This window comes from Corvus hawaiiensis, chromosome 3, assembly GCF_020740725.1.
Source record: "Corvus hawaiiensis isolate bCorHaw1 chromosome 3, bCorHaw1.pri.cur, whole genome shotgun sequence".
Taxonomy (NCBI): Eukaryota; Metazoa; Chordata; class Aves; order Passeriformes; family Corvidae; genus Corvus; species Corvus hawaiiensis.
In genome coordinates this window covers 81,811,307-81,824,336 of record NC_063215.1, presented here as the reverse complement: position 1 = coordinate 81,824,336, position 13,030 = coordinate 81,811,307, and the positions used below count along the sequence as shown (strand labels likewise).

The window sequence follows — 13,030 nt, the reverse complement described above, 5'->3', positions numbered from 1 at the left end:
TGCCAGTTAGTTGGATCAAAGGAGTTCAAAGTGAAGTTGCTGGCTTACAGTACACCAGAGGGAAAATTATTTAAATAAGTTTTTTCTCTGAGATATGTCACCTACTAATAAATAAATAAGAAATTGGACAACCATGTTAAAAACTTTAACACCTATCCCACATGAAATAACAAGAGGACATGCCAACTTAAAGCTCAGGAAATGAGGTCTTTCTCACTGGGCAGATGTGTGGTAACTACATTGCATAAAGAAGTTATTGGTAGCATTACTCATCAGTAAATGTAAAGCTGGCAGCATTTAGAAACAGCTTCAGGATGCACTCACACACGACAATAAACAAGTATAAATGAAAGGGAAATGAGCAGATTCTGCGTCATAACTATCCTACAAGCTGAAAAACAGGAATAAGGTCTCAGAGGACAAAATCTCTGCAAACAAATCTGCAAAGCTGAACAACAAACAAAAATTTCATCCCCACAGTAACCCATCATCACATCACTCACATAACTCACAAAACCTTGTAAAAGAAAGCTCAGAATGTGTACAGGAGTCTTGTCTTTGTAGAATCCTGATGTATACAGGCTAAAAAGGATGTCTGCTTTCACTAAGATACTGAAATGTCAGACTTATAAACACACTGCTTCTCCATTGGAAATCCTACTTCAAGCAGCTAACTTTTTACTCTTATGAGCATATTCTGAAACTTAACTTCGATAATTCCTTCTTTCTGTGGAAGTTTAACTGCATTACAATCAAAATTCTGTATACAATATAACCTACGTCTTAACTAGGATAAAAGACAAGCTGCAAACCAATACTGCCAGAACGTGCTAATGCTAAGGACACATTGTCATTTATGTAACACGACAGAACACTTACCACTGGAAGCTGCAAGGACATCCTTACAAAGCATGAGCCAGTGAGAAAGGTTTTCTACTGCGAGAGATGAAAGCATATGTCCCAGAGTATCATGGATATCTGAGCACAATTTCCGATCAGTCTCACGATCCAACATTCCAAAAAGGACGCCTTCCAGGCCTGTCTCTGTTATGTTAACCCCCTGATGCCGGGAATGAGCGTCTCGCCGAGAGCCAGCTCCTGGTGCAAAAGGATTCATGTCTGCAAAATGATAACCAGAACATTATGTACGTGCGTGTATAGTTCAGTCAAAGATCACCAAGATGTTACTGATGTTTTTCTGAAATAACACTAGAAAGATTCTAATACAGCAATTAATTTTATTGCAAGGCAAATAACACCTCCAAGTATTAGTTAAAAAAATAAAAAATATCTCTCTTCAAGGTACATAGCCCATGAATTTGTAAAAAAACACTAACAGTATTGGACTCTAAAGACTCCTCCCAGAGACAGACTTAACTGGTATCATTTGAGTAAGCTCACAATTCTACACTTGTATTAAGACTGTGCTGCTCAACACTGTTGCACCTCCTATTATCAAAATAAAATGATACATGCAACAATTAGACCAGCCAGCAAAGCCCACAGGCATTGCAGATGTGATGCTAACAGAATATAACACAACCAGGCATCTCAATCAAACAGCACACCTTTAAGTCAATTTTCAAAATAACAAAAGCTGTAATACCAGAAAAACTGTAAAATGCTTCCAGTGTATATATGCTGTGTTCCCTATTTGATTGCCAGCCTTAATGAGAGAGAGAGAGGTTTAAGTCTGAATTTCGCAAATAGTTAAATTAGAAACGAAATTCCAGAGGCAAGCAGGGGTGTGGCCAGAAGTTACTGAAGCCAGAAGTGACAGTTTTAGGGTTTTTTTCACTAGGGGTATAAAGGGGCTTTGGGCTTTTTTCCCTTCTTTCTGAAGGCAAAGCACACGTATGCATACATGTGCATTCAACTGTTACAAAAAGGCCACATGAAAGAAATACCTACTGATGCCACTGTTTTCTTTGTCTCCAGCATTTTTTGCTAAGCTCATGGCATATTCACACACTTCTGATGCTTCCCTCTGAGCAAGCTGTCGTAAACACGCAACTGCAGCCCGGCGCAGCAGCAAGTGAGAGCTGCACAAATGAACCTGAAAATCAAAACCATTACAGATGAGTGAACTGCTGCACCCCAGCATCAATAAATCAATGCTGCCAAGGACTAAAAGCACTCTACATTTCAGTCATAAGCCCATGTGTGAGCTGCTGGGTACCAAGTTCTGAAAGTTCAGAAGTAAGCACTTTTCATAATATACAAATATGAAAATAAAGCTGACATACATAGAGCTGGCAGCTGTCACCTGGTTAGAGATAAAAGCTTAAATATTGGAACTACTGTGTCAGTGTGATTTAGATTAATTACAGTTTCCAATTTGTTGCACTCCTGTACTACTCTGCCTCATATTCTGCTACAGCTGTAAATCACATTCTTTTAAACAAAAAGCCATTATCAGGTGCACTACACATGACAGCTATCATAAAACTTGCATTTCAAATGTGTAATAAAATCTATAGCATTAAGTTCTTAAAAGTGCCTCTCAATAAGACAGCATCAGATTTCTTTGCTAACCAACACTGGCTTCTAATTCCTTTGAATCACCTCAAGCACAAGCAAATATTTTCCTTACAGAAGAATTGTGCATGGTCTCTATTTTTCTGAGAGGAAATAGCTGCACAGAAAAATGAATGTTTTTCCAGAGCGGAAGAGGTGAAGACTGCCCTTTAATAAACTCTAATTCCTTATTTACTCCAGGATAATTTGGTTTTTATAAACCAAATATCAATTTGCTTTCTCGGTATTAGCTTATTATGGGGATGGAAAATGCTTCCCTAAATGAAAGGGTTGTACAGTTTATAAAGCATTTTAACAGTAGATCTTTATTCCACATATGATTATACAAGATTTTAGTCCTAAAAAAACAAGCAGTCTTTAAAGAACCTCTAAATACCACATTGAGGTTGTTTTAATGAACTAAAACACAGACTATTTGGGAGATTTAATTAATGCAAAAGGTATTCCCTGTTTCAAGTTACAAAACAAATAACTACAAGTTATGAAGCCAATGCAGGAAAAAGAAATTAAAATGAGAGTGTGGTGCTGCGTGGTTTAATTTTGATACCTGGCATTAAATCCATTCTGAAGAGTTGGCTAATGGTGCAGGTAAGGCAGACCTTGCCTACATATCTGTGCATTTGCAGTATGAAGAAATGCCCAAGACAACTCCAAGGAAACCCTATCAAACTAAGTACAACTTGAAAGTAAGGAATATGAGAAAGGGAAACAAAAATAGCTTTCATTTAGCAGAAGACCATAATCTAACAGGAGAGAAACAGTGGAAAACTATGGGAAAAGGTTTCAAAACAGCACTAGTTAGTCATGTATGAACTTCACTGTCTGTTACACCACTGTGTTGGGTTGACCCTGAGTTGATGGACAGTCTTTAAGACCAATTACGCTTCTCACAATTTACATATTTAAACCGCACGGAAAGGCGGGACTTCCCCTTTTGGTCGGAGCTCGCCTACTGGAAGGTGGGGGGGCTCCGAGCCTCCCGGCCCCGCTGGGCCGGGCCGGGGCCACTGCCCCTTTCCCCCTTTCCCATCGCTGCGGCACGGACCCTGGGTCACTGCGGGGGACTGTCCCAGAGCCGCAGGCAGCTAAAACCAGCCATGGACTGCTCCCAGCTAAACCCATCCAGCGCGGCTTCTGGGGACAGGCGGGTCCCTCTCCTCTCCATGCGGAGCCGGCGGAGCCAGCGGGAGCCGGCAGAGCCTCCTGTCTGCAGCCAGCACACTCCGTGCTGAACTGAAGAGGACACCACGCAGCCAGCAGCACAGAGGGAGCGAGGCTTTCCCCACCGTAAAGCCCGAACAAGAACACTCTTCAACATGGCGGCTTCAGAGTCAGAGAGAAAGAGAAGTGAGTCCCGTGGGACGGAGCTGAGCATGGCGACGGGAGAAAAGAGGGCGGTGCCGCGATTCTGGCGCGCAGCTTAAAAGAAACCTTCTTGCATGCCGTGGTAAGAAACTGTAATACCACAAACTGTTTGTCTCTTTAATCCATTTGAAGAACATGGGGGGGGGGGTGGAGAATCAACGTGTGCCTATGAAGTTTGTGAAGAGTGCCTATGCCAGGCTATATAGAAGTAGTAAGAGGCTGTTAGAGACTTGTGGCGAAGAAAAGCCTCTGTGTGCAGGCCAAAATAACTTATCCTTAAAAAGATGAATAACCCCATGTGATGGCCCATGTTCTGTAGTGTGAAAGAACTGTGAAATTCTTCATGGGAGAGATGTTCTACACATAGCAGACTGTTTGTTTCCGGGCGGGTCTGCTATTGGTGGCAGTTTGGGAACCACGTGCAACTGAAGGAAAACCCTTTTTTCCTTAAGCATAAGAGAGAGACTTTTCAGGAACTGCAACACTGACTAACATCCCATGTTCTGTTATCCCTTGTGTGAGCTGGATAAAAGGAGAGAAGTGCTGGAAAGAGGGGGGGGGGGGGGGGAATTTACTTTAATTTTGTTTTGTTGTTTTCTCTTTACTTTTAATTCTGTTAGTAATAAAGCTCTTTCATTGTACTGCAACTGTTTAAGGTTTGTGGCCTGCTTTGCTTTTCTCCTAATTCTTATCTCACAGAAGGAAAATAAGTAAATAATGAATATTTTGAATCAAAACCACTACATTTAATTGGTGTTTCTGCCCGGTTTCAAACTCAACCCGCTACAACCACCCACTGGTAGTCACAGAGTAAATTGCTGTAGGGAATTTCTGTCATGTTGTACATGGTATTCATACAAAAGAGCTTACCTACTTCTGGATATGTTGCACCCCTTTCATGCAAAATTTGGTTAAGGGACAAGTGACAGATTCTGTAAACACACTGCACTCCCAGGAGTGCTTGGGGCAGGGTGGGGCTTGGGTGTGCACAGGGCTGGAGAGAAGCATGTAATCATGACAGGATGCCCTAGGGAAAATCTGGATGGCAGACTAAGAAAAAGGTCCAATGTTGACATAAGTAAGATTGCATTCCTTCAGGTAACACTGAGTCATCAGTGCTGCAAAGAATGGCATAAACAACTAGGCAAAACATCTAACAGATATTATGGAGAAGCTTTTCAAATTTCTCAGTACTGGACTACTGAAACCTCTAAAAATAATTTTTACGATAGTAATTATTAAAAAAAACCAACCCAACCTACACCAAAACCACACCCACCCATGCCACCTTTCCTCTTATATTCATATTTGGTATGTTTTGGGTTCAAGCCTCTGCCTTACTTCCAAGCTTAAGCTTGTTATTTATAAATGCTTGCTTACACTACCGAGGGTGAAAGAGAATCAGCCCCTATGATTTCAGTTTGGGCAGCATTCTGAAAATATGTAAAATGTCTTGGGGACTCCAGGGTTCTTGCAAATATAACTTGCTTATTACATATGGCTGCCCTTGACATCTTGCTAAATATTTCCCCTGTCCTCTGCTAAGCACATGCATAAAACTTGGAGGAGCAAAAGAGATGCATTTGATACTCACACAAAGACTGGGAACCAGACTGGACAGGTTGACATGCCGTGGTGCAAACATATGAAGCTGCTGAAGGCAGGATATAGCAGCTGCCTGAACAAGTGAGTCTGAATGGTCTTGTGTGATTGCACATCCCACCAAACAGGAAGAACGGATTGTTGAAATCGTAGCTCCGTTACCTAATGATGTAATAGGATATCCTTAACACAGCAAAACTTTTCTATAGCAACTGCAGACTTTAAGCCTTTGAGAAGCAAGAATTATCAAAGCTTCAATATCACCAAAAAAAAGTTCACAGATTAACATGCAACTTCTCTGATTTTCCATGCAAATTAGAAACACAACAGAGTGTTTCAGTATCTCTTTTTTTAGCTCAGTTAAACAACATGCCATCCAAATGAAATTCTGGATCAATAATCTCCAGTCAGAAGTATTTTGAGACTATCTTCCCAGGTCATGAAGCCAGTTAATTCTATGAAGTTAAACATGAAAAGTCTCTTTCATTCTATATATGTATAGGCGACATTTCACACACTGAGCCATTTCCTAAAATATTAGGTAACTCTTAAGCTAGTATCTATGTATACAGGCAAGTTTAATTAGCTCCAATAGATGAATTGCACTGCTCTACTAGAACAAGCATTTAAAAAGAACAGTATTTAATTTGAAGAACAATCCCATTCTGTATTTTAAGAATTAACCTGCATCAGGTTTATAAAAATATTTTGAATTACAGAAATGTAACCTGCAGAAGACATTCTACTTAAGTTGTTATTCTAAAAGTTAATCATATTCCAGGTCAAAAGGTTAGCACACAGACACACAAGTTCAATTAAACCATCTAGAACTATTTCATAACTAAAACCTTAAGTCCAGTTATTTAGAGATAGAATTTCACTAGTTGTTGGCTCTCTGGCACTGCATCAAAGACCATCCTATAAACATTCCTAAAAATCCCAGTTAGACAAAGTTAAAAATCCATGTTTTTAACACCTGAGGCACAAAATTTCAGACAGTGTTTGGCATGACAAGATTTTAAGTCACCACAGTAAGGTACAGAGATCTAAGGATATCAAGAATGAATGAAAATGAGTTCTAGTTCACAGTATCATCAATTATGTCAAACTTAAGCTCTTGTCATCAGCTTAAAATAAACACGTGTTAAAGAAATGGAGGAAAAACCTTGTCTCATGCCCCACCTGTACACAACATATGCAGCAAAATCCACAGCAAGGGTTTCATGGCTGGCGTACCATGCAAATTTACCATTAGCCAAAACACCATACATCCTGCAACTTCTTTATACAAATCTCAAACTGAAGTCAAAAAAGCCCCAAGCAGTCATAAGGAGGATCAAAGCAAGGCTGCTTGAAACAGTCAACATCTCCTCCCCCCACCTGCAACTAACAAAAACTTATATTCTTCCATTTAAGATTACAATATCATCTTTATACAAGGTAGATTTTTCTTTTTCTCTTCAAATTCCCACTAACCTTGCAGCTCAGGCCCAACAGTAGTTATTATAGCTCCAAGGCACCTGCCCAAGCACTGATGCACCTCTGTATGCGATGGCGGGACAGTTAAGAGCAGGGTGAGAACGAGAGAGAGCGTTGGCTCCACGTACCCACGGTACATTGGTCCACTAGAATCCACTATCAAGGCAAGTGAATGGAGAGACCAGGTCTATCAAAAACACAAAGGAATACCTTTTAGTAATGCATTTAGGAAATTAAACAGCTTTTTATGCAGATGGAGCCTAGCTCTGTACTTCTGTTCTTAAACAAGTCTAGTTCGCTATTCTGACTCCAGAAGTGTTTCAGAAGTCTCAGGACCTCAAGCAAATCACCTGAGAGTTTAAATATATCTAAAATACTCTTTGGTTATCAGCAATTTTGAAGATAATGGAAATAAGGTGACAAAGAATTTGAGAAAAAATATGCTTAAGCACTTTGAAGAAGAAAAATACAAGCCCAAATATCACATCCACTTAAAACAAAAAGGAAAAAAGAAAACTGACTCAGGACAGGAGAAAGAGAGAATCATTCCACTATAAAACTGGAGGCAGAGTCTGAAATGGGCAGCTTACAAAGGCTTAGCAGAGAAGGTCTTTTATATTCTTGTAGGAACTGATTTTCATGACAAGCTGAAAGGTTCACATGTATTTTTCTAGATTTCTTATTAGAGGGTACAAGAGCAAAAAGCAGTGCTGTTCAGTCAGCGTACTACAGCATGAGGAAACAATATGGTGAAAGACCTATTTCAGTTGCAAAGTGAGTAAACAACAAAAGAAAAAAATAATTTATTGTAATTGTCAAAGCAAGAAGCAGGCAAGAGGACAGTCCTTTTGGATACTGATGTTTCATAGGAAATAAATTCCACTGACAGATCTGAAAGGACTAGCTATCTCTTCGTAACATCCTATTAAATGATCTTATTTCAGAATTTTCTCATATTAAGTACATGAAAAGACTAAGATAAAAGAGTATTACTATTACAAAGCTAGACTCTTAGGAATAAGCTGGAATACCTGCCTTCAAAACTGCTCCTTTTTAATCCTCTCTCTGATGCAATCCTCTGATGCAACCCAAAAACCATTAGCACTAGCAATCATGTAACTACCTCTACAGTCCTAATCCTGTGGTAGCACATTACAGCTTATCCTTTAATTCCCGTAAATTTCCATTATACTTCCATACAGTTTCTGTGTAACCACACTGATCCAGTGAGGGACGAGGTTTAAAAGCTTAGCTTTTCACAGTGGCCAGGTGCTGTGTTCTCAATGAAAAGTGAGGTAGATATGCAAGTTCTACCTGGACGTCCCTTTTATACTTCTTTTTCTTTTCTTTTTTCATAAAACATTAACCTTTCCAATTTGTTTTTGAAATTACTGGTGCACAGTTATATGCCTCAAGTTACCCACTCATACATGAAGCTGGTTACATATGCAAATTGCACTTTGTCTTTCCTTAAATAAACTAAGAAAATTCAAAAGACTTAAAATTGTATTTATAGATTTTTTTTTAACATTATCTCCCCGAAAAAAAAACCTAGGCTTGTTTTCCCAAGTGATAAGCTTTCTAATTTTGTTTTTTTTTATTACCCTGAGGAAAAGAAATAAGAAGGCACTGAAGTACGTTCTATCAAGTTAACAGCAAACCAAGGTATAAGTATGATTCTTTATAGTTACTGGGGGCTTCAGCTTCTCAGTCTGTGGGTATAAAGTGCCCCTACTGATGGGGGGCACACAATTTCCTGCTGCTAAAGCACAATAGTCACCATTCCAGGTACTCATTTCCTTGCAGTAATTCATGAAAAGGATGACAAGAAGTTATCTATTATATTATGCAATTACAGCACAACCTTTGAAGAACAGTAATTATAGACCAGGACACTTTCTTTTACTCAAAAGAAGTTTCTTTTTTTTTCAAGTAATTCTTTTAGTGCTCTGATAGATTTCATTGCTGAAGGAAAAAAACAAATCAGCACTTTTCCCTCTAACATTCAACTACTTAATATAAAGACACATGTACTAGCCCATCTAGCCCTCTCGTCTTTTCACAACAGCCACAAACAGAGGTTTAAAGGAAAGCTCTTACTTAAAGGAAAGTAAAGACAGACCAGGACACTGACCCCTTGTATTTCTCCTGAGAGTGCAAAAACAACATTTTCTTCTGATTTTCCAGTATTTTCAACTTAAGAAGTGTTCTGAACTTCACAGTGTCTATCCACATTCAGCAACTCCAAAAGCATTACTCTTTCACCAGCACGTTCAGTCTCGATTCTGCTATACCAGCAACTTTTAGCAGTCAAGTCACCCTCTTGTGAGACTTCACACATCTATAGTCCATAGTAGATAGAAACCCCTCCCTGTCTTAGTCTTGGCTCCTACTTATTCCTCTTCTGTCCCCTAACTGCAACTTAGCTTGCAACAGATTTCTGTTTTCATAACATAACTCTGCAAAGATGATGTACTGTATATGTAGCACATACACAGGAATTACTTGACAAAGGAAACTACAGCTCATCGCCCGAGACTCCAGTAACTGATTACATGTCAGTCATTAGCCAGTTATTAAAAGCTTCTGTTAAGGCAGCCAAGGCAAAACTAACACATTCTGCTTTAAAATTAAAGTCAGTTTGGAATATGCCCACAGCGCATCACTCTGGAATATCTGACAAGCAGACAGATGCCCGTCTGAATTAACATGACCACTTGCAACTGCCTCTCTAAATCACTATGAGGTTACATCTTAATTACACCACATCTTTGGGATTCTGCACTCTGGGAGTTTATAAGGAAAGATCCACTTTCTTCATGCTCCCTGGCACATGCTACGTCTTACATGTGACTGTATAATGTCATGTGAATATCTGAGCAGGTAGTTTAATTTTTAATCTTCATCTTGAACATTTTAAGTAGTTTTGTGGTGGTTGCTCTTTTTACCTGGACTTCAGGAGAGGTTCCATCTTGTGCCAAAGCCAAGAGAATACTGACACTAGTTTTCAAATGCTGTCCAGAACCTATTCCACCAACATACCGATGCAGACAACCCAGAGCCAAGGAATGGCCTGTTCTTGATACAACGTCTCGAGCAGATTTTAATCTGTGGATGTTTAAATACAAAGAAATCATGTCATTCAGAAAGTTTGCTACACAGAATCCTTGAAGTATCACAATAGTGCAAAAGACTAACAAAATTTTGCAGGCCTCACCCCATGAGATCTTGAGAAGCCTTAACAACAACAGCAAAAACAATGTACTTACTCTGTATTGCATTTAACCCAGATTATATATAAAACAAGAGGAAAAAAAGGTATTTTTAAAATTTTCTTCTTTTTCTGGTCAGAACATGATCTTCTTGAAGAAGAGTTTTGGAGGATATAGAAAAAGAATCAAGATTTTAGCAGTGTTTCACAGCAGACTAATTTAATAATCATTCCTAAAACATTGCAGTGAAAAGGAATCAAGAATAGAAAAATTACAACACACACTGAGGAACTACAAAGAAATCCACAGCTACATCTTCCACTGCAAATCTGGTTTTTCATATAGCTGTTTTCTTCCACAGCTGATTTTTATGACTTTTCCAATAGAGCCATTTTATTTTTTTAAGTAGAAAGCCTTTTATAATGAAACTAAACTGGAATGAGTAGTATTTTAAATGATCTAGTTGTATGAAGTTGTATGCATTGACTTACTGAGTATTCTCTACAATACTGCTTCTGAATGCATGCCACGTACACCACTTGGTAATTAGAAGCCTTTTCAGAGGGTGAGGAAGAGAGATTAAGAGGGATTTCCTAATTAGTACAAAGAAAGATACTTTTTCTCTGTTTGACTGTATATGAGAGACATGCATGCTCTTGGCCATCAGTGAACAACAAGGTAAATGCACATCTCAAATATAAAAAATTACTTGACTGTCAACAGAATGACAACCATTAACAACTTGCAAGTTAACATAGATAAGAAACCAAGGAAGATCCCAGTAACAGAAATTCAAGGAAAGACAGCAAGGATGAGATACTTTACTACAAGATGAAAGGGTGAGAAAAGTTTAATTACCCAGAGGTAAGAGAGCTGGACTGAGGCTATGTGCAGGCACCCAGCCCAGCCAAAAACATGGGCTGCAGCCCTGAGGCAGTTGCATTCTGATTCACAAATATGCTGATGCCTTAAATTTAAGCATGGAATTGGGAAACATGTCTTGCTGCTTCTACCAGACATCTTTCTGAAGACCCAAGATAAACAACAGGATACAAAAAAGTACAGGTCAGTAAATAAGTTAAATCAATGTATGAAGAGGATGCTTTAGTGAAACAGAACTGCTATTACACAATTCATATTACAGACATACTTAATGTAAGCTGTGCTTGTCTATCTGAAACAGTTTAGTCACCCTTCAAGTAACTCATCAAAAGCTGTTCACCAATATCATTTCACATTCTGAGTGTGTAACAACTCAGTTTTTATTCCTCATATGAAATAAATCCAAGAGAAGAATCTGTTTGAAGGTTTGTTAGATCTACATAACCATAGGGATCAAGCATGAAAGAAGAGAATAATCAATACGGTATTTAGAAGAGGAATCTTTCAAACTACATTAAATTATAATTTTATTTCCTTTTCTGAATTAAAATCAACTTACTTATCAAAACTGTATTGAGCCATTCTAGCAATGAAAGAGGCTTCTCCAACCACTTGAGCCATTCTGCCAAGAGCTTCACCTGCTGCACATCTCAAAATAGGGTTAGGATTATCAAGGGCACCCATTACGAGCGTCAGAGCAGATTTGCGGACTTCTTCTGGTCCTAATGTGCTTTTATTCTCAGCTAAACCCTACATAAAAAAAAAAAAATTCTTAATAATCACATTTACAAACATTAATACAGTCTCTTATATGAACACTCTACAATAACACTAAACAGTGCCTCTGTAGGTACTTTTACCTGAGGAAAAATAATTAAAGACATATAAAGTAAAACCACTGCATGTGCAATAGAGGAAGAAGTCAAAGGCTCTACCACAGATTGTAATTTTCTGATCTGAAGTCCTCATTTCACCTCAATTTCGATAATTTTTTGGCCACTTGGTATGGCATGGGAGCTTCCAGAAATCTGCCTCAGAATCCACATTTCAACTTGTAGCAATGTAGATCACATTTTTAAGAACAACACAAAGAACTGAGGTGCTGATTTTGCCAATCAACCAAAGACATGGAGCTCCAGTAACAGCTTAAACTGGGCAGCCATTATTTGTGACTTGCTGTCTTACTTCCTGACATGGTAGCATGAGGTTGCATTTCCAAGTGTAGATAAGAGAGCACAGAGCAGTAGCTGCAGTCAGTGGGACTGGGCATAAGCACCTTGAATTCTGTGCAATAAGGCAACCAAAACGTAAACCCAAATCTATTCGTGTATTCAATTACACAAGCCATATCTGAATGATACTCTGTGACACTAGGCGTTTTCTGAGTATATAGACAAAGTACTTAAATCCATGAGCCCAATGCAAATAAAACCACAGGACTGAAGATGAAAGAAAGAAAGAAAAAAAAAGACAGTCTGAATATTACAGAATGCTGACTACTATAAAATGCTGATTACATGAGCCTCATATGTTCTCTGTACTGATACATGCAGACAAAAGCTCAAGCTAGTATCTGAAAAAAAATTCAATTCTGGAATTTTCAAATTTTTGAATTTTTGAGTAACTTTAGTAGCACTCTCCTAACAACCCTTTGTACTGAACACAAACTTTGGCTTTCATTACAAGTTTACAAGTCTTACCTTCAAGGCACTAAGAACAGCAGTAAAGATATTAAGCTGCACAGCTTGCTGGCGAACACCTTTAGCCTGCTTGACACATTCAGCAAAATGATCCAACATCTGTAATCTAAAATAAAGGGAAGAACATAATTGAAGTTACAGCCTTTCAAAATACAAACTAAAGCACAGCTGGTAAAAGCCACACACAACAAAAGGGCCTTTTAAGTTCAGTAACAGAACTTATGCTTCAGGGGCTGCAGAAGGTATTCACTA

At 38.7% G+C, this 13,030-nt stretch overlaps 1 protein-coding gene across 1 annotated transcript in view; it reads right to left on the bottom strand.

Moving 5' to 3' along the window:
- HEATR5B (HEAT repeat containing 5B) overlaps positions 1–13,030 on the bottom strand; it is a 57,168-nt gene that overhangs the window by 25,003 nt on the left and 19,135 nt on the right. The window contains exons 17-23 of the mRNA XM_048298201.1: positions 12,779–12,884; positions 11,638–11,828; positions 9,933–10,092; positions 6,982–7,171; positions 5,498–5,667; positions 1,912–2,056; positions 880–1,119 (exon numbers count right to left, since the gene is read on the bottom strand). Of these exons, the coding sequence (XP_048154158.1) occupies positions 880–1,119; positions 1,912–2,056; positions 5,498–5,667; positions 6,982–7,171; positions 9,933–10,092; positions 11,638–11,828; positions 12,779–12,884 (1,202 nt within the window). The remainder of the gene's footprint in view (positions 1–879; positions 1,120–1,911; positions 2,057–5,497; positions 5,668–6,981; positions 7,172–9,932; positions 10,093–11,637; positions 11,829–12,778; positions 12,885–13,030) is intronic.